Raw genomic sequence first — 18487 nt, forward strand, 5'->3', positions numbered from 1 at the left:
TTGTACTCAAATCTGAGAAAGGAATCCTAGATCGAACATGACAAGACGCCACCGAGATCCCTCGACAAATCTCAATCTCTGGACTCCTGGTCCATGTTGGTTTAATAATCCCACGCTGGCAAAGATGAAAGTTTGATTTTACCTTAGAGGTTTGTGAAAATTTAGCTAAAGGTGAACGAGGGTATGTGTGGAGGTTTGTGAAAATTTAGGTAGGAGTTTAGCTAGAGAGGTGAACGAGGGCATATATATGATTGATTCACCCTTTCTTCTAACAGCACAGGTTAATTGTCACATTACCCATTCAGAAATGTAACAGGCTGCTTTCTGCCCAAAAAGAAAGAAAGTTACTGCATTCCCCAGCTTAATTAAAACTAACTCAGCATTCAAGGTATACAAGTCATTCACAGGTGTGAACATTTTTACAAGGCATAACTCAGCACTAATACACAACAGCAATGGCGACAAGCAAACAGAGAACAAAACTTGCCAGCGCCGGTATTACAGTACCAATTGGTAGCGAGTCAATTGCTAGGTACTGATCTTGCAAGGCAGCAACTTGTTCCAGGTTTTGGACGACAGGGGTCTTCTAGTGCTGATCCTGCCTCATTATCTTAGTCACTATACCGACAGCGATCGTGCTTCCAGACGACCTTAAGAATGCCCTTCCAAGAGCTCGGCATTTCGAGAATTCCTCGACACAGACCGCTTGATCTAGCGTAACCTGACAAAAAGCAATAATAATGTTACAAGAATGCAAACAGTTTTCACAACATTCACAAGGTATATAACTTCACAAAAGCTAGCTGTCCACAAGGACTAGTACTCGTCGATTACCTGCACAACAGCATTCTGCTTTGATTTAAGAAACCGCGGTGCTGTTTTACTTGGCTTGCCTGTCTTGTCAAGCAACGCCACAATTTTCGTTACTCTTGCAGCTTCCTTCACATGATGTATGTGAAACTCCACCTAGGTCAATAAAATTGATAAGATTACACTGGAGAAGAAGCTAATCAAACATGGCTTTGGTTATATGACATGTCTTTACCTGATAACCAATGAGAATTGGGATGGCGATGTCCAACACTCGAATCTTAAGCTCCAAGTAGTTGGCTACAGGCACAGGGAAACCAGGGTGACAAAGAATCCCGCCAGGTATTATTCGACTACCATCAATTCCCTGTAAAATAACTGCTACATTGTCACCAGCTCTCGCTATGCTGCATGAACTAGAGTCTCGTTCAATGGTTTTCACTGTCGCCACTTCCTCACAAGGTAAAACCAATACCTGCACAAGGAAAAGATCCAAGCAGTCAGGAGAAATATAATTGCACGTGCATGTCTCCGAAAAGAATCGTTTATCCAATCCAAACTATTTATCAAGGGAAAATAAGATCAATAGTTGGCCCTACTGCTCTGTTCTGGTAAGGATTTCTGTATTGGAAACATAGGCATCCTGCTCTAGTTTCAGTTCAGTCATAAACCTATTGTCTGGAAATATTGTCAAGATCATTGTAGCACTAAATCATTCAACTAAGTTACAAGGCAAAGAAGAATGGGACATAATTTTGCCATGACAAATTCTCGCATCATGCTATTGCTGAAAGATTGGAATGTCACTAGCAATATCATGACCTAAATAGAATTGAATTAATCTACTCTCATTATAGCAACCGGTCTCAATGCAATACAGGAATAATGGTAGCTTCTGAAGAGAAAAGTTTGTCAGGAATCTACCTTTGAACCATTTCGAATAGCGCCAGTTTCTAATTTTCCAAAAGCTGCCAGTTGTCCTGTCGACTGAGATTTGATAACATCACATATAGGAAGAATGAGGGGCTTTGAAACATCCCGAGAAGGAAGCTGCAAGGAATCTATAGCATCCAAGAGACACGACCCTTGATACCTGAAAGGATATATCCATTCAAGATTCAAATTGTGAGAAAAACAGCAAAAAATTGCCAAGATTATATATGTCCACAGATCAACACTCTCAAAGTTGGCACATAAAACCAAACATTTAACTAGAGAGAGGCTACAACATCCGCTGCACTGGAGAAATTCACCCTAAAGTGGTAAATCAAAAAGAAACAAAGTCCACTTGAAACAGAGCTTACCAGGAGGTAAAACGAGCATCTGAAGGAGATTTAATCAAATTCTGGTTCTCTACAGCACTAAGAGGAATCCAGGTAACAGCTGAATCCCGGAAGTTGCATGACCGCAGAAAACTACCAAGTCGTACCTTGATGAACTCCAACCTATCTTTTGAGTACCCAATAGCATCCATCTTGTTGACTGCAACAATAAGTTGCTCAACACCAAAGCTTCTAATAAGCTGAGCATGCTCCTTTGTCTGCCCAACACTTTTCCCTCCTTCCCCATCCATACCAGATTCAAAAGAACCAGTTGATGCATCAACCACAAGAATAGCTGCATCAGCCTGTGTTGCACCAGATATCAAATTTGGCACGAAATCTTTGTGGCCAGGAGAGTCAAGCAAAACTACACGGTATTTCTTGGTCTCCAAATAGGCGACAGCCACTGTCATTGTGATACCTCTTGCTCTTTCTTCAGTACTCTCATCCATGGCCCATGCATAAGCAAATGACCCCTTTCCCTGGATAAACAAATGGCAGCACACAAACAGTCAGATTTGTGCGCCAAAATAAATTGGGGGACTGACACAAAGGCAGTAGCAACTTACTTTTTCCTTAGCCTCCTTCTCATTTTTGTGCATATCTCTTTTCGATATCTTCCCTAATAGGTGTAGCAATCTCCCAGAGAGTGTTGACTTGCCAGAATCAACATGACCCACCTAACGAAATTGTTTAGAGACAAGTACATCTTTAGACAAAGCAAAATCTCTTTTAGAAGAGGAAATGTGAAAAGAGTAGATTCCATATTTAAAAGTCACAGCAAAAGATGAGTAGTAACATACTATTGCAAGGTTTAGTTGGCTCAGCACCCCGGACTCCTGATCAGCTAGCATCCACCCCTCAGGCTTATACTCTTCAGGTAAAGGCTGTGCAACATTGACATTATTCCTTTCGATACTTAGCTGGCTTATGTCAGAAGAAAGTGTCTCCATGGAACCCTTATTCTGAGCAGAACTGCTAGCCCTACTACTACCCTGGTCCTCTTTTAGCTGAAAATGATCAGCATTCAATTGAGTTGTCCTCTCGATTGGCACATTATTGTCAAAGATTACGGGTTGTTTCTTTTTTCCAGTGCTTGATGAGCTACCAACAGACGCCAACTGTGTGGAATTGACTGTTGAGACACACAAATAATTAATAACTAAGGAATGCAAAAAACAACGCTAACAGCAAAGAAAGGACAGAGTTCACGAATAGGTAATACTCCCTCCGTTCCTAAATATTTGTCTTTCTAGAGATTTCAACAAGTGACTACATACGGAGCAAAATGAGTGAATATACACTCTAAAATATGTCTATATACATCCGTATGTGGTAGTCCATTTGAAATCTCTAAAAAGACAAATATTTAGGAACGGAGGGAGTAGTATGTACAGCACTGCAACCTTAGTTCATCAATTCACCCTTAACAATAGAACTAACTTGATTCAGAAGGGATGTCAACAAAGTTATTGACTTCCAACAAGTCCAACCATTGAACCACTTTTAATATGTATATGCTGTGACAGTGCTTCGCATCCAAATTTTATTTATAGATTACCAAAGAAACTTATTGAAAGGGACTGTGCTTATACTGAACTGCAAAGGAAGTAAAGAGTTCACAAGCGAACCAGAATACTAAAACATCGGTGCATATAGAGAATAATAGATCAAAGCCATGTTTTCAACACATAACATAAGCAGATTGGTTATACTGTGAGATGTCGAATTAGCATTTTCCTTTCTTTCCTCTTTTCATATTTATTGGGTTCATGATGAAGGACAAACTTGAAGGAAGAAAAGAGCAGGGCTCTTAGTTAAACATAAACATAAATTCACGAAACCAATTTCAATATTTACCAATAATACCTTTATCATGAGATGTGCTAGCATACTTTCTCTCAGAATCACCGTCAAAGTTTGTAGTAGAAGTCTTCGCTGGCATCTTGGTAGAATCAGAGTTTGACAGAGCAGATGTCCCGGAATTGTTTGATATTCCGTTGACAGATTCTACTAGTTGCAACAAGAACATATAAGATTACATTACAATCCTTGTGTATATGCCAATAATCAGAATTGTTCAGACATGTGTGAGACTCAAATACCTTTGATCGAAACATCCTTGCCAGATTTGACGAAAGATTCCCGGAAAACCCCACACATCTCACAGTATACCATAGTTTCATGATTATCGAATGTGCACATGGAGCACTTCCAAAGCACAGGCACTGTATTTGAGGACTTCTTCGATGATTCTATACAAGAGAGTGGCAACATAATATGAGACCAAGGAGACAAACTACAGGCACTTAAACTAATCAAGAGACTAACATAGTAATGCCTAAAGAAAGTACATATTCCACTCAGGTGCAAAAGCATCCAAAGGTGTATGGCCATAAGAACTATATTAGAAGCTTAGAATAATTGAAATTGTATGATGGATACACCCCAACATTCAACAAATAACCAGCAAGGAAAAATGGCTAATTCCAACCGACAACCTGCTAAGTTTCGAGTTTTAACAACATTTTAATTTGCGTATTTTTGTGAGTAAGTTTTGACTGCTAGACTGGATGGACGAAACTATTTGACTTTCAGTCAAAAAAATCATATAGACAACAATGCCTTCCAGAAGAAGATGGACACTTCAAAGGTAATAATACATTATTTCACATGTGCATCTGCGGTGCAAACAGACATGTGCAAATGCATTTAACATTAATAGATGGGCTAAACAGGCAGCAGAAATCAATGGAAGAGCAGGGAATCATTAATGATAAGCTTAGTCGCCATCCCAGTTTGTTTAACAATGGTGTTGGGGAGCTTTATATAGAGTATGTGGAATTCTGTTGGTCATACTGAGACTATAAATGCGGTAGCAAGCATAACGGAAACGGATGAGTAACATGAACATTACAAATGTATACAACAGTAGCCGCCAAACAACTTAAAATGCTGCAATTGCGGAGTTGATCAGATATGATATTGCAACTACAAATCTACAAACCAACTAAATTACTTCCTACTCCCTCTGTAAAGAAATATAAGAGAGTTTAGATCACTACTTTAGTGTTCTAAATGCTCTTATATTTCTTTACGGAGGGTGTACTTTATAACTGATGCAGTGAAACTGATGCGCAAACAGACTAGTGGCTTGCACACACGGCCATGTACCTTTCTCCTTCACAGGGGGCTTAACATCGGCATGTTCAGTCTCATCATAATCATCATAGTCATCCTCATAATCCTCATAATCAGCGTAGTCGTCGTCGTAGTCGGGCCCGGAGACAACCTTGCGAGGCATTGTCCTGGGAAAGCGCGAAAGATGGTCCATAGTTAGCATACACAACGAGCAGTCAAGCAAAATCGAACCCTAGTTATGGCACTCCCCATTCAAGAACCCTAAGTCGCATCTGGCACAAATCAGCACTGGTCAGTACTGAGTTAGTAGAACGGCGCAGTACACGCAGGTGCCCCGAAACCCGCAGCGCGCAAAACCCCGCCGAACCCCACGACGGCGACCGAAGCGCGAGCGGACGGGCGGTGATTTCGCTCCGGGAATCGCACGCTAGCTAAATCAAGGAACCCTAACAAAAAAAGCGCTGGAAATACACCGATAAAAGGGGCCGGGGGCAATGGGGAACGGATGATTTTACCTGGATGTGAGCTAGATGTCGCCGGCGTTCGACTTCGAAGCTACTGAGCTCTGTCTCACCCTCTCGCTCGCCTCCCTCTCCCGGGAAGAGTCGAGGAGGCGCGGCCGCGGCGTGAGTGTAAACTGAACCGGACAAGCAGGGGAAGGGCGGCGGGGGGTACAGTAGAAGGGAAACTCCGCGTGGGCAACCAGGTCGCGTCTATCGTATCGGGTTAGAAACGGAAACGACCGGACCGGACCGGAGGGGTTTGCGTTGGACCCGGTCCGACTAGAACCCGTTTCCGAACAGAAAAACCCCTCGACGCAGTGTCCCGTCCTTAAAGAAAAGGTCAATAACTGCCACACGTGTGGCATCTACTAGGGTTGCGCCGCACACCTTGTATGGCACGAAGACGACCGCGCCCGCACGACGGCATCCGGGCACAGGCAGCCACAGCCGCACGTCCGATGTGTGGCACAATCGCCCACACGTCCGGGCGATCGACCGCACGACCTAACGCGCCCCCTCGTCCCGGCCTGCCTTCCAACCCCAGTCCGACCTGTCGCCGTCGTCTCCTACCTCTCGATCCCCTACCTCCATCGCCTTCCTTCTCTAGTTGCCATGGCAACCAGAGCAGATCCCTAGCGCCTCCCCACCGCTACCCTGCCCCCAACCGCGCCCTCCCGAGACGACGAGCTAACAGGTGGATCTTCGATCTCCTTCTGTTTCTCGTCCTCTTTCTGTCCAGAAATTTGAAATTGCAGATTGCTGACGAAGATGGCGACTAGATCCACGCTGTCATGGCAAAGACACCACAGATTTGTGTGTGTTCACATTTGCCCACCAACATACGCCAGATCTGCTATATTCTATCCTAGAGTTGAGCTAAGCTTCTTGGTTGGCTTGGTGCGAGTAGTTGCTGCAGAAGGATGCGTAAGAATCACTAAAAAAAGGGGGAGAAAGGAGGAATTTGGCATTGGGAGGGAGGAAAAATAATTGCCACTTGTATCTGACGTTAGTTGCCACCTATCTTTGCCGTCAGCTGCCACAATATTATGTTGTTACTTGCCATCATATTAGGTTGGTTGTTGCCATCGGTTCAAAATGATAGTTGGCAACAAGATTTTAGAAAAGAGAATGAATGTGCATCTCCTACTTGTCATGATGTGTTGGTTGTCTACGCAAGAAATGTGATAAGATTGCCGTGCTATCTTGTATGTGCAAACAGCAAGAATGCATTTTGCGGATATTGATGTGTTCTTGTTCATGCAGTGACTGAAAACACAGTGGGAGAAAAAGCGGAAAAATGAATTATGAAGACGGCACTGATTCTTGGTTTTCTCAAAGGCCGGAAACGCCCCCTTGGGATGCAGCAGAGTACAATCAACTCATATCGGCAGGGCCGTTGGTGCCACTACTAGAGCAGTACGCAAACATCGGTACGATGCATGATAAAAAAAGGGCAGTTGCCATGTTTGTGACGAAGAAGATGTCATTCTACTTATGTCCTACAATGTCATTTTTCGCAGGTTCTTATGACCCAACCACACACACGGGGATACCATGGCAAGTTCAGGCACAGGGCGCTAACGCTGACACATGTACGGGCGACCAATTTCAAGTAGCCAATGTGGCAAACCAAGGTAACGCATACGAAAAAGAAACATACTGGTGTGGCCATGAAATTAAACTTGCAAAGGATGGCAAAGACTTACGAGTTATATGGAAAAATGTAGGACCTTCATGCAGCACGTGGCAACAGGCGGCAAACATGTACCTGCCATCAACGTCGTACACAGGTGAGTCTATGAAGTGAAGTTGTGGACAGTGAATTAGGAGAAGGAACATAGGTGACATGGGGTTTTAATGGTGACTTGACAGCTGCAGTTGCCATGCCTGGACAGCTGCAGTTGCCATGCCTAGACAACTGCAGTTGCCATGTATAATCAAATGTGATTGCAATGTCTAAACAACTGTGGGTGAAAAGTGTGAACAAATCTGTGTGGCGTGGTTGGACCCGTACATGTGCCGTGTTGTACAAACTACAGTTGCCATGCATTGACCAACTACTAAATGATTACAGGTTGTTATGGTGGAACCATATCGGCAAACGTCTCATGGCAAGCTTCACAGTTGCAGGCCAACGCTATTGCAAATAGAGCACATCAAATTGGAATGACAAACCAGATACGATCAGCACATGCGGCACAACAAGGTAAAAAATGTGAACCAGGAAAACAGTAGTGCATTTGCTTTTGTGGAAATAGCATGGGGGAAAAGTGGATTTGTCACGGTGGTGGCTGAAAAAGAACAAAAATGCTACCAAGTGGACGTGTGCAAATAGTCATCCATTGTCTTCAGGATTTGTCAATTGATGTATGCTTGTGTGCAACATTCGTGATTGAATCCATTTGCCTAGTGAGCTCGTACCTAGAATCCAAAGTTTGATGCTAAAGATGCTAGTTGCAATGCCTTGGCAACAATTAATGCCATGTTTGTTGGACTGTAGCTGCCATGACTAAAAAACTGCAGTTGCCATGCATGGCCACATGCAGATGCCATGACTTGCTCTATGAATGATGTCAAGCCAAATTAGATGCAGTTGCTATATTCCGTTGCGTTAAACCTGCCATTGAAGCCATGCTTACACACGCACCTGTTTTTTTGCAGGACCTTCAACTACGATCAACAGCGGCGCGGGGACATCTACTGCGGGAACCTCTGAGCACACGAAAGAAGCATTCCACTAGCCAGTCAACAATCCTGCCACAAACAATGCAGAATCAGTGTCGGAAATGGCAATCGTTCCAGCAATCCCGACAAGCACACCTTTGCACATCAGCACAAGCAACACTCAAGCAGATGAAACAACCGCCGATACTGAAGTGAGTGATGAAACTGATGACGAAGCACAAGGGGATGAAGAAGATGGGCAATCAGAAATCATGGTACCTTAGCCACCATATGTTGGGCAGGGATTTGATTCGTTTGAAGATGCCAAGGAATTCTACCAGAGATATGCAATGTTCCATGCGTTTGCGGTCAACACCGAATACCATAGAAATATTAAAAAAACTAACGAGTACAGCAGAGGTGAGATGAGGTGCTACAAGGCACGAAGGAATAAGAATGGTAAAGGTATTGCGCCTGTCGTGCCGGAACGAAAGAGAGGTGTCATTGTTAAGACGGAATGCCCTATCCGGTGTAAGGTAAACGTAGATGGAGCATGGTGGGTGGTCACCGAATATTTTGACGAGCACAACCACGAACTCATAAAGAAGTTTGACCTGGTAAAATTTCTGAGCGCCCACAGAGGATTCAGCCCCCTCAAGAAGAAATTCATAAAGCTGCTACATGATTGTAACATCGGTCCATCAAGAATGGTCCAGATAATGTCCATGATCCACAGCAAAAATGGAACTCTAAGTAGCATGCCCTACATACCAGCAGACGTCACAAACCTAAAGGCAAAGTACCGTAGATAGAGCAGGTTGGCTGACATAGAAGACACGATAGCCTACTTCGACGAGAAAGCAAAAGTAGATCCTGATTTCTTCTACAGGATAAGATTGGACGATGAGGACCGTGTCAGGAACATGTATTGGGTAGATGGTGCCGCAAGAAGAGCCTGCAAACATTTCCGAGATTGCATTTCGTTCGACGCGACATATCTCACTAATATGTACAAGATGCCCTGTGCTCCATTCATAGGAATAAATAACCACAATTAGTCATTACAATTCGGTTGCGGGCTCGTTCGAAACAAAGATACGGATGGGTACACTTGGCTGTTCAAAACCTTCTTGAAGTGCATGGGTGGACTTGCTCCGATGAACATAATAACAGACCAGGATTTTAGCATGCGTGCAGGCATAGAGGAGGTCTTTCTGTTGGCAGTGCACAGACACTGCAGGTGGCATATTATTAAGAAGGCTGAGGAGACGCTAGGACCATTCTTTGCTGACCGTCCAGAGCTGCACAAGGCATTCGAGTTGTGTGTGGACCACAGCTTGATGGTGGAGGAGTTTGAACGGAGCTGGACATCTATGATTGAAACATATCAAGTCCAAGACAACGAGACGCTTACTAGCCTGTGGGAGAAGCGAATGTACTGGGTGTCGGCCTACTTCATGCAGTGCTTCTTCCCATTTCTGCAGACTACGCAGCGCAGCGAGGGGTTCAATGCTGCTCTGAAGCGGTACATGAGCCTTGGCAACTCATTGCTGCAGTTTGCCAAGCAATACACAGCTTTGCAACAGAAAATACTGGGATGTGAGCTACAGCAAGAAGCAAACACCACGCTCAAGCAACCTAAATTGCTAACATATTTACCGATGGAGAGGCAGATGAGCAAGACATATACCAACAAGATTTTTAACAAGTAAGTCGATTGTGTTACCGTCTTATTTGCACAAGCATGAAGGTAATAGGTGCCATATAGAATGCAATGCAGCTGCCAGTTTTTTTTTTGAATTGCTGAACTATTGAAAAGTAGCCATTGAGTACAGTGTAATCATGATCTGTAGTTGCCATGTGAAATCAATTGTAGTTGCCATGTTTAATGAACTGTAGTTACCATGTTTAATGAACTGTAGTTGCCATGTTTGATGAACTGTAGTTGCCATATTTAATGCACTGTAGTTGCCATGTGAAAATGATACGTAGTTGACATGTGACCCAAAACTGCATTTGCCATGTTTTATGAACTGCATTTGCCATGTTAAATGAAATGCATTTGCCAATTTAAATGTTATGCATTTGCCATGTGAAAATATCATACAGTTGCCATGTGGAAACAAACAACACAAGAACAGATGTGGGGGGAAAATCAGGATTTCCATGCCATCATTCATTTTAGATACCTTTGCTACGTTACGGCCTACATCAACATAGGGTGCTACAAAACATCATATAAGAGTTTAACAAGCCACAAAAACATGCAGATTCCAGGAAGAAATAAAGCGTGTCAGCATGTACACGGCTTACCAGGTGGACAAACATACGTTCAAGGTGTGTTCTCTCTTGGGCATGTTGGATTTAGAACCTGAAGACCCGGACAAAGGAAGGAACTACTTTGTGAAGGCCTCGATAAACGAAGGCGAATACTACTGCCAATGCTGCAAATTCGAATGGGACGGGATTGTGTGCCGTAACATACTAAAAGTAATGGACATGCACGCGGTCATGCGATTGCCCGCCATTTCATACGGCGCCCATGGACTTGGGACGCTGACGACGCATTGGGGCCACAAACATCAAATGCAGTTTTGGCTGTGCATGATGAGAGACCAGAGGCAACCATGGAAGCCGTGAGGCACATTGTGTTGACCAAGAACTATGCTGAACTAATAGATGAAGCATGCAAGAGTGATGAGACAGCGAGGGTGGCAGAAAAACACAGGAAGGCCCTGAAAAGAGAGCTTGATGAGATCAAAAAGAGGAAGGCTGAAGAAGCCTTACACAGGTTCCCCCGCACCCCAAGTGTGCCTTCGTCCACGGGGCCATCATCTGAAAACTCGGAGGTAGGGTCTGGAACAGCAAGCACACGAACCCAGGTCAGGAACCCGCCCCGTTCCATCACAAAAGGGCGTCCAAAAGAGGTGAAATACAAATCGGGGTTGGAGATTCAAGCAAAACACAAGAAAACAAAGAAAGGGACGGGCAATCCTTAAGCAACATTGGAGGACTGTAACTTGGGTGTTGGTGACATTTTTGTAAGGTAGATGTTCTAGATTTTAAAAGATGGGAAAATGACTGTTGATGGGCATCAGAATTTCAAAGAAAATGCCATGAATAAATGACTACAATTGCCCCGTGTGTGGTACTAAATCTGCCATGTTATGTCTACTGAATCTGCCATGTTATGTCTACTGAATCTGCCATGTTATGTCTACTGAATCTGCCATGTTATTTATACTGAATCTACCATCGCGTAGATTTCCATTTTCAGTCAACGCATTTTATTCCACACATATTGTATTGTGTGCATACTATGAAAAACTAGTTGAAACGATCATGTGCAAAAAACGCAAGGTAATGACTGCTTATGAACTACCATGCTAACCGATACAGTTAGCAATGCAAAAAAACCAAAAGCCAAACAAACAGAACGATTACTTTAACTAACGTGTCTGATCAACTATATTTGCCATGTTTCCAGGCATCATAGACGCATTCAAACACCCAACTGGTACTACCAACCACAAACACATAATAGTACTGAAACATAAACGTAGCTGTTGTCACACCTAAGTAGGTTCACATCCACACATATATTACAAAATATTCAATGTCACTCAGACGCCACCACTATATACTAGACTACGGGGAGATACAGTCATAACATAATACACGGACATAGTTTTAAAAGAACAAAGTTGATACCTTACATTCCTCAGCCACAGAATGTAAGGTAGGCGTGTGGTATGGAGCACCACATGATCACTTGTACTTCTTGTTGGCTTTCTTGACAGCTTCCTCTGTGAACTCTTGTGCGTTGGCCCGCGTGTTGAAATCTTCATTCATCAACCAGTTCCATGTGTATATTTTGTGGAGCTCAACGACCATTGCAGCTGTGACGACAAGGACCCATCGGCCTTCCCACTTTGCAAGGTATTCCAACATGTGAAAGCCACAGTCATGCCTATAAAGAAAAGAATCAGGTCAACTAAGAGAACAGAAAAAAATCATAAACTTCAATGCAGAGGTGACAAAAAAGATTTAGGATTGGTGTGGAGGACACATGGAAAAAGATAGTAATTACCGGTTTCCTTGCTTCGTAGTCGCGACATACTCGATTGGGAAATGACCGATCTGGACCCTTGAGTTTTCGTAGTGACGGTTCCATGTCTCTTTGAGGTTGTTGATGAAGAATTCAGCATGTGTAGTAAGGTCTGCATCAGCTTCTGAACACATTGAATCAAGCACCTCAAATCGTTGGTTCTTCGGGTCAAGGAAAATCGCGTAGTGGTGACCACACTTGTCATGTGGGTCGTGTGGTGCAAGCTCCTGGAACATGGGGAACAGTACCTGCAAGTAAGATAAAGGAAAAAGAAAAGGCAGAGTTCACATCAAAAACAGCAATGATGTAGTTGGAAAAATGATGTGTAAAGATATCGCCGGATCCACTAAGAGGTACATGAATGACAAAGCAGCAAGTGTCCAAAAAATACACCCACATAGAATGTTTATTTGCCATGTGTAATTAAAAGAAGTTGCCATCCATGTATGAACAAAGTTGCCCAGTATTTTAATTGAAGTTGCCACATAAAGTTGCATTAAAAAGCAGTCAAACTTATTTTACATGGCAGTTGTTGCCACATGAAACATCTGTCACAAAACAGTGTTAGCCCACATGTGAAGCACAGCTACTGACAAAAACATACAATGCAAGAGATATGTGCAAACAAGAAGGAACACTCACACATTTCTTTAGTGTGAGCTTGAAATCACCGTGCGCGGCAAAATGCTTCCTCAGGATTTTGTGGTGGAAGTCACAATCCCATATTTTGCAGGCCACACTGTACTGCATGATCGTCTTGTCGGGACAAATATCCATATGCCTGTTGATGAAGTCAATCCCACACGCAACTACATTCTTCGACATTTTACCGAGTGGCCTCACAGACTCGGCAAGATCACCCAGGTCGACATACGTCGCATCACATTGTATGATTTTGGTTCTGTCCAAACATGAGCTGTATGAAAATGATATAACATGAAAGAATCATGTCTATGAAGTAAAAAATAGAAATAAAATGTAAACAAAGCATGGCTGGAATAGCAAAAGGAAAAAAATAATAGAAAAGCAATTGAGGGGTTATCTGGTGTGGACGTTACGCTTTCAGCTCCTTCATGTACTTGCTATTGGACCTCGCATTTCCAAAACGCTTGACAATATCATACAGATTGTTCTTCTCCTTTGTGGCCTTGACTTCAGGCTCATAGTCATCGACGGGTGGTGCGTGAACTACCCTATGCTGCCTCACAGAACCAGGGGTGGCACTTCTAACGGTATCCTCAGATACCGACTCAGCAGACACGTTAGAACTTGATTGCCCATGTCCTCGTGAGGACCTCCTCTACAATGCTGCCTCCTCAATCATGCGGTAAGCTTCATCAAGTGACGGCGTAATCTCCTCAGGGGTGGCTGCAAGGATCAAACAGTGGGTTAGGGTGCTTGGGAACAAACAAGTTATTGTGAAAAAAGGATGCAGAATATGAAATGTAGGTGCAAAAATAGTGAGTTGCCATGTGGAGACAACTCCAGTTGCCATGTGTACTACAATGTAGTTGCCATGTGGCAATAACTGCAGTTGCCAAGTACATTGAACTGAAGTTGCCATGTTGCAGCAACTCCAGTTGCCATGTGCTTGGCGAATGGAATTGCAACATGACAACAACTGTAGGTGCCATGTTGCAGGAACTCCAGTTGCCATGTGCATCAAATGAGATTTGCCATCACCAGTGAGAAACCAAAAAAGCTTGTGACAAACGTCAGACTAAAAAAATGTAGAAAACAAAATGATAAACACAAAAAAATGTACCTTGCACTATCGTCTCTGCAAACTTCACAGCCTTCCTGCCATCAGCCATTGGCTGCGCCATCATTGGGGCCATGCCTGCCGGGAAAGCAAAGGCAACTGGCATAGGAACTTGCACCACTGGTTCATCTTGACTGCGATCGATGCCAAGGCTACAGCTCGGTGGGGTGAAGGCCATTGGGTGCCTCTCCTCCCTACCAGCCGGATCGCGAGCAAGTTGCTTCGCGGAATCCAGGGGTGATAGATCAACAAACATTTCTGCCTCGTCTGCTGCAGTACCATCAGGCTTATTAGTAGGGCGGGGCGTGCTGCCAGCGGTATCAACCGCAACTTTCTAGCAAATCTTCTTGTTTGGGCTGTATGGGACACCAATGTTGACTGGGAGCTTAGAAGTGCGCAGATTTAAGCTGGGGTTCTCCACGGCAGGTAAAGACGCAGTCTGATATGGACGTTCACCTCCGTCAGTCGTGCCCGGCTTGCCACCTGCGTCAGTTGTACTCCGGACTTCTGTTTTCTCCATAACATTGCTTTTGGCAGGTGGTGGGAACAGTGTGGACGCAGGCACATAACCAGAGTCATCTCTGCTGCTCCTAGCTACATCTGGTGCGTTGGGTATGTCTGCAGATTGCTTGCGGGGGCTACGCCGCCTAGGTGGAAGGCCAGCTCGCGCAACGGCCGCCGTAGCAACCTCTGCACCACCAGAAGCTGTAGCTGTTGTGCCAAGAGTCTCACCTGTGGATGGCATCTCATTCTGAATTGTCGCCGCAGCCCCTTGTTTTGTGGACGCAGAAGTGCCACCAGCCAGGCGCTTGGAATCCGTATCAGATGAGCGGGAATCTTTCTTGCTTAGGTTGATCTCGGGAGCGTCCACTTCAACACTTGCTGATCGGGTGGCATGGGTCACAACAACATCCCTCATTGCCAGCAAAGTGGGCAATATCTCAGCAGTCCTGGAAGATACTGACTCATCACTCCCAGATGTATGGATGCATGTTGTTGTAGCCTGCACATCTGCAACCGGCGGAGATGGTCGGCCGCTTGCATCAGAGCTAGTGGGAACAGTGGACGGTGCAACAGCAGTTTTGTCGACTGGCGCCTCATGAACATCTGAGTTGCCACTTGTCGACAACTTTGAATGAATGCGTTTGAGTGGGTCTCTAGGGTTCTGTTTGGTCACGCGTGTAGTAGTCTTCTTCACCCTGCAAGAAAGCACATGAAGACTATAAATTTTTGAATAAAGTAGTTGCCATGGTGGTCATCTTAAAAATGAAAAAATGTGTGATGTGCCAGAGCTGCCATTTGAGAACAAGGTATGGATGAGCAGACAAGACAATGTAGGGGGGGTGGAAGCCAGTGGAAAGCTGCTAGTTGCCATGTAAGTGGAATAAGAATTGCCATGTGCCCTAGTTAGCAATTGCCATGCAGAACAAGCAGGAGTTGCCATGCAGCAAAAAATAGATCATGATAAAACAACAGTTGCCATGTGGGATTGATGGCAGTAGCCCGTGTGGCAAGCTCGACAGCTACATTGAAAAGCAGACATGTAGTTGCCGCATAAATGTATAAACTAAAAAGGTTGTGTATGATCTAGAATTCATCAAGCAAAAATATAGCACTCTGACAATGAAAAAACAGGGATAACCTACTTCTTGACTGTCTTCCTCAAGTCTTCCAACACGACAGGATCCCCAGTGTTGGACGTCGACGTACGAGGAGACGACCTAGTTGAAGGGGTGTCACAAGCAGTGGGAGCACCCTTGTTCAATCGGGCAGAAACACGGGTTGGCGTTGGTGCTTGTTTCTTCGTAACTGCTCGTCCACCAGCTGTCGCCTCACTACACGTAGAAAAAATGGCAAAAAAGGTTACCAAGTGTGAGACACAAAAATCATGCCGCGCTTAGCAAAACAATGAAAAAAGGGTAGGTCTGTTAAAAATGAGAGACAAACAAAACACTAAATAGATGTCAAACCTCCTCCTAGCAGATACGGGATCGGTCCTAGACCTCTTGCCAACGGAGCCCTGCCCAACATCCTCTGGAGCCCTGCCCCTCTTTGAAGGCGACACCCCGTTGTCTCTCGCAAATGTTCGTTCAATGACTTTCTCCGGTGGGGGGACATTTGGTGCAACCTTGTGTTTCTTACCACCTGCACGAACTTCAACATGTTCATCGTCGTCGGTTTCATGTTGCACATTCTCCATGTCGTCATCATCGTCCTTGTCGAGACCAACATCTCCATCTAGTTCATCTTGCGTGTCAGGGAGCTCCTGGGAGCTGTTGTAGTCGTACCGGCCACGGCAACCAGTTGGCCGATGTGTCCGTTCTCCAACAAATGGTGTGAACTGCCTCGCAACCGCGTCGCTGTCAGAGCCATTGAGTGCCGTCCAACCCTCAACCAACTTCCCGAGCAAGCTGGTCATGCCGGAAGCAAACTGCCCAACTAGATGCTCAACAGGTGCCCTCGCCTGCGCACAAAACAAAAAGTAACAGTAACCAACCATATTAGAGTCACGTGCGTAAGAACAAATAACCCAAAATAACCATAGGGATATATCAAAAAAAAGAGGAAAAAAAATTCAAAAAACAAAATAAACATCCTTGATTACCTCAGCAGGACAAGATGGAGCTGAATTCACACACATCCATCCACTTGCCAAAGTTTTGAGGCCGACCAAACACGTTGTAGTCTATAGCATGCTTGGCCATCAACTGGAAATCATCAAAAACAACTAAGATGTAAGAGAGAAAATAAGGAACAGTGACTAACAATTCATGTATTGCAAAAAAAGAGGGAGAAATAAGAAGTTTCAGCACGGACGACGGAGTTGCCGTGTGGCGTCAGAAATGGGTGCCATGCGCAAACATCCATGGGTAACAAGGTATTTATCTCTTGTTAGCCACAGATGGTTGCCGTATGGGGATTTTTTTCATATGTTATGCAGCATCAAAATTGAAGAATGTCGTGCAAGAAAGGAGGCAGAACTAACCTGCAGTTTCCCATATTTCGTATCAGTTATCCTGTCTGCGGCAAACACAGCCTTGACAGCATCGTACGTCCATGTAGAGACAGCAAACTTATGTGGAGGCGGCGGGCCTCCTATCCCAGTAAAGTCGACGATGGACAGATCAAGACGATCAATGTACATGAGCTGGTATACACAATTAAGAAGAAAATATGTCAGTTGCCAGCATGCTATGTTGGAAAAGAAGCTAATGTAGAGTCCTTCAGTCATCAAGTTGAAGGGGAAATGAAGGGAAAAGATTTGCCATCTATCTGTGTTAGTTGCCATCATGTTGTGCTGGCAGTTGCCATCTTGTTATGCTGGTAGTTGCCATCCTATTATGCTGGTAGTTGCCACAAGCTCAACATCATGGTTGCCATGCAGATTGTATAAACAGAGAGTGGATGTATGAAATGAACACTTTTTTGTGTTGTTGAAAAATGCTATTGCCTTGTAGGCAGCAACCACGGATGCCATGGATCAAAAAGAAGTCACTTGCACATGTAAACAATTCACATAAACAAAAAGGGTTGCCATGCATGATCTTGTACGGTTCACACTTATCAACAGCTGACATGTTGATTTGGGAAAACATTCAACTGTGGTAAGAGTATTTGCAAAAGAGTAGGGAAAAATACCATTAAGTGTGGGCGACAACCCTTCTGGTACATCTTGTTTGAGAATGCATCATGCAGGAAGTCTGCAATGAATTTACACCAATTCATGTTCTTCACGTCTTTCAGCTTCGCCTGCACAACACAAATTTCAGGACAAAAAGTTGCCGCATCAGCATTCAAATGAAAAGCATCAAAAAACTGGCAGTGACTAGCTTCCAGATGACATCAGAATCAAAAGATTGAAGGAAGAAAGAAGTAGAGAGAGAGCATTCCCTAGGATGGGGAAGCACTTATTGCTTGGGCGAAGAGATGTGGTAGGCGCAAAAACAGCTGAGATCAGGTACATGAGGAGCTTCATCTTAAAAACCTCGCCATGGGTTTTCATGCCCTCCAGCGAATTTGCCAGCAAAGTCGTGTTCGGCATGGATGCCATCCCAGGAAATAAACGGGCGAACAAGGCTTCATCGATCTTGTTATTCACCTCATACGGGACTTTGATTTCTCCACGAGGCACACCCAAAGTGCAGAACACGGATTCCTCCTCCAAAGGCATTCTTCC

The 18487-nt window shown here is 44.3% G+C and overlaps 2 protein-coding genes across 3 annotated transcripts; one reads left to right on the forward strand and one right to left on the reverse strand.

Annotated features, from left to right (window-relative positions):
* Positions 1-335: 335 nt before the first annotated feature.
* Positions 336-5986, reverse strand: LOC109783691 (uncharacterized). Of its 2 annotated transcripts, none has more exons than XM_020342290.4 (11): positions 5789-5986; positions 5307-5440; positions 4238-4387; positions 4002-4142; positions 2936-3267; positions 2702-2812; positions 2115-2614; positions 1735-1903; positions 1046-1285; positions 835-966; positions 336-721 (listed from the first exon to the last, which is right to left on the reverse strand). In XM_020342290.4, the coding sequence occupies exons 2-11, from the start codon at positions 5434-5436 to the stop codon at positions 587-589; spliced, it is 2040 nt and encodes a 679-aa protein (XP_020197879.1). In that variant the 5' UTR covers positions 5437-5440; positions 5789-5986; the 3' UTR covers positions 336-586. The 2 variants fall into 2 exon arrangements, with proteins under 2 accessions (XP_020197879.1, XP_020197878.1); XM_020342289.4 differs by having other exon boundaries at positions 4002-4145; positions 5789-5962.
* A 2576-nt stretch (positions 5987-8562) lies between these two features.
* LOC109783696 (protein FAR1-RELATED SEQUENCE 5-like) lies at positions 8563-10152 on the forward strand. The gene is made up of 2 exons (XM_020342294.1): positions 8563-8715; positions 9577-10152. The coding sequence occupies exons 1-2, from the start codon at positions 8563-8565 to the stop codon at positions 10150-10152; spliced, it is 729 nt and encodes a 242-aa protein (XP_020197883.1).
* The last annotated feature ends 8335 nt before the right edge of the window (positions 10153-18487 follow it).

Source organism: Aegilops tauschii, chromosome 2 (genome assembly GCF_002575655.3).
Source record: "Aegilops tauschii subsp. strangulata cultivar AL8/78 chromosome 2, Aet v6.0, whole genome shotgun sequence".
Taxonomy (NCBI): Eukaryota; Viridiplantae; Streptophyta; class Magnoliopsida; order Poales; family Poaceae; genus Aegilops; species Aegilops tauschii.

What these genes read in the sequence shown, in the direction of transcription:
- LOC109783696 (XM_020342294.1), top strand. Translation starts at nt 8,563, where the DNA reads ATGGCAATCGTTCCAGCAATCCCGACAAGCACACCTTTGCACATCAGC. An exon ending in ATGGGCAATCAGAAATCATG is followed by an intron (nt 8,716 to 9,576) that starts GTACCTTAGCCA and finishes ACCTTCTTGAAG; the next exon opens with TGCATGGGTGGACTTGCTCC.
- LOC109783691 (XM_020342289.4), bottom strand. Translation starts at nt 5,436, where the DNA reads ATGCCTCGCAAGGTTGTCTCCGGGCCCGACTACGACGACGACTACGCT. An exon ending in CAAGGATGTTTCGATCAAAG is followed by an intron (nt 4,146 to 4,237) that starts GTATTTGAGTCT and finishes TGTTGCAACTAG; the next exon opens with TAGAATCTGTCAACGGAATA. An exon ending in GCCAACTAAACCTTGCAATA is followed by an intron (nt 2,813 to 2,935) that starts GTATGTTACTAC and finishes CAATTTCGTTAG; the next exon opens with GTGGGTCATGTTGATTCTGG.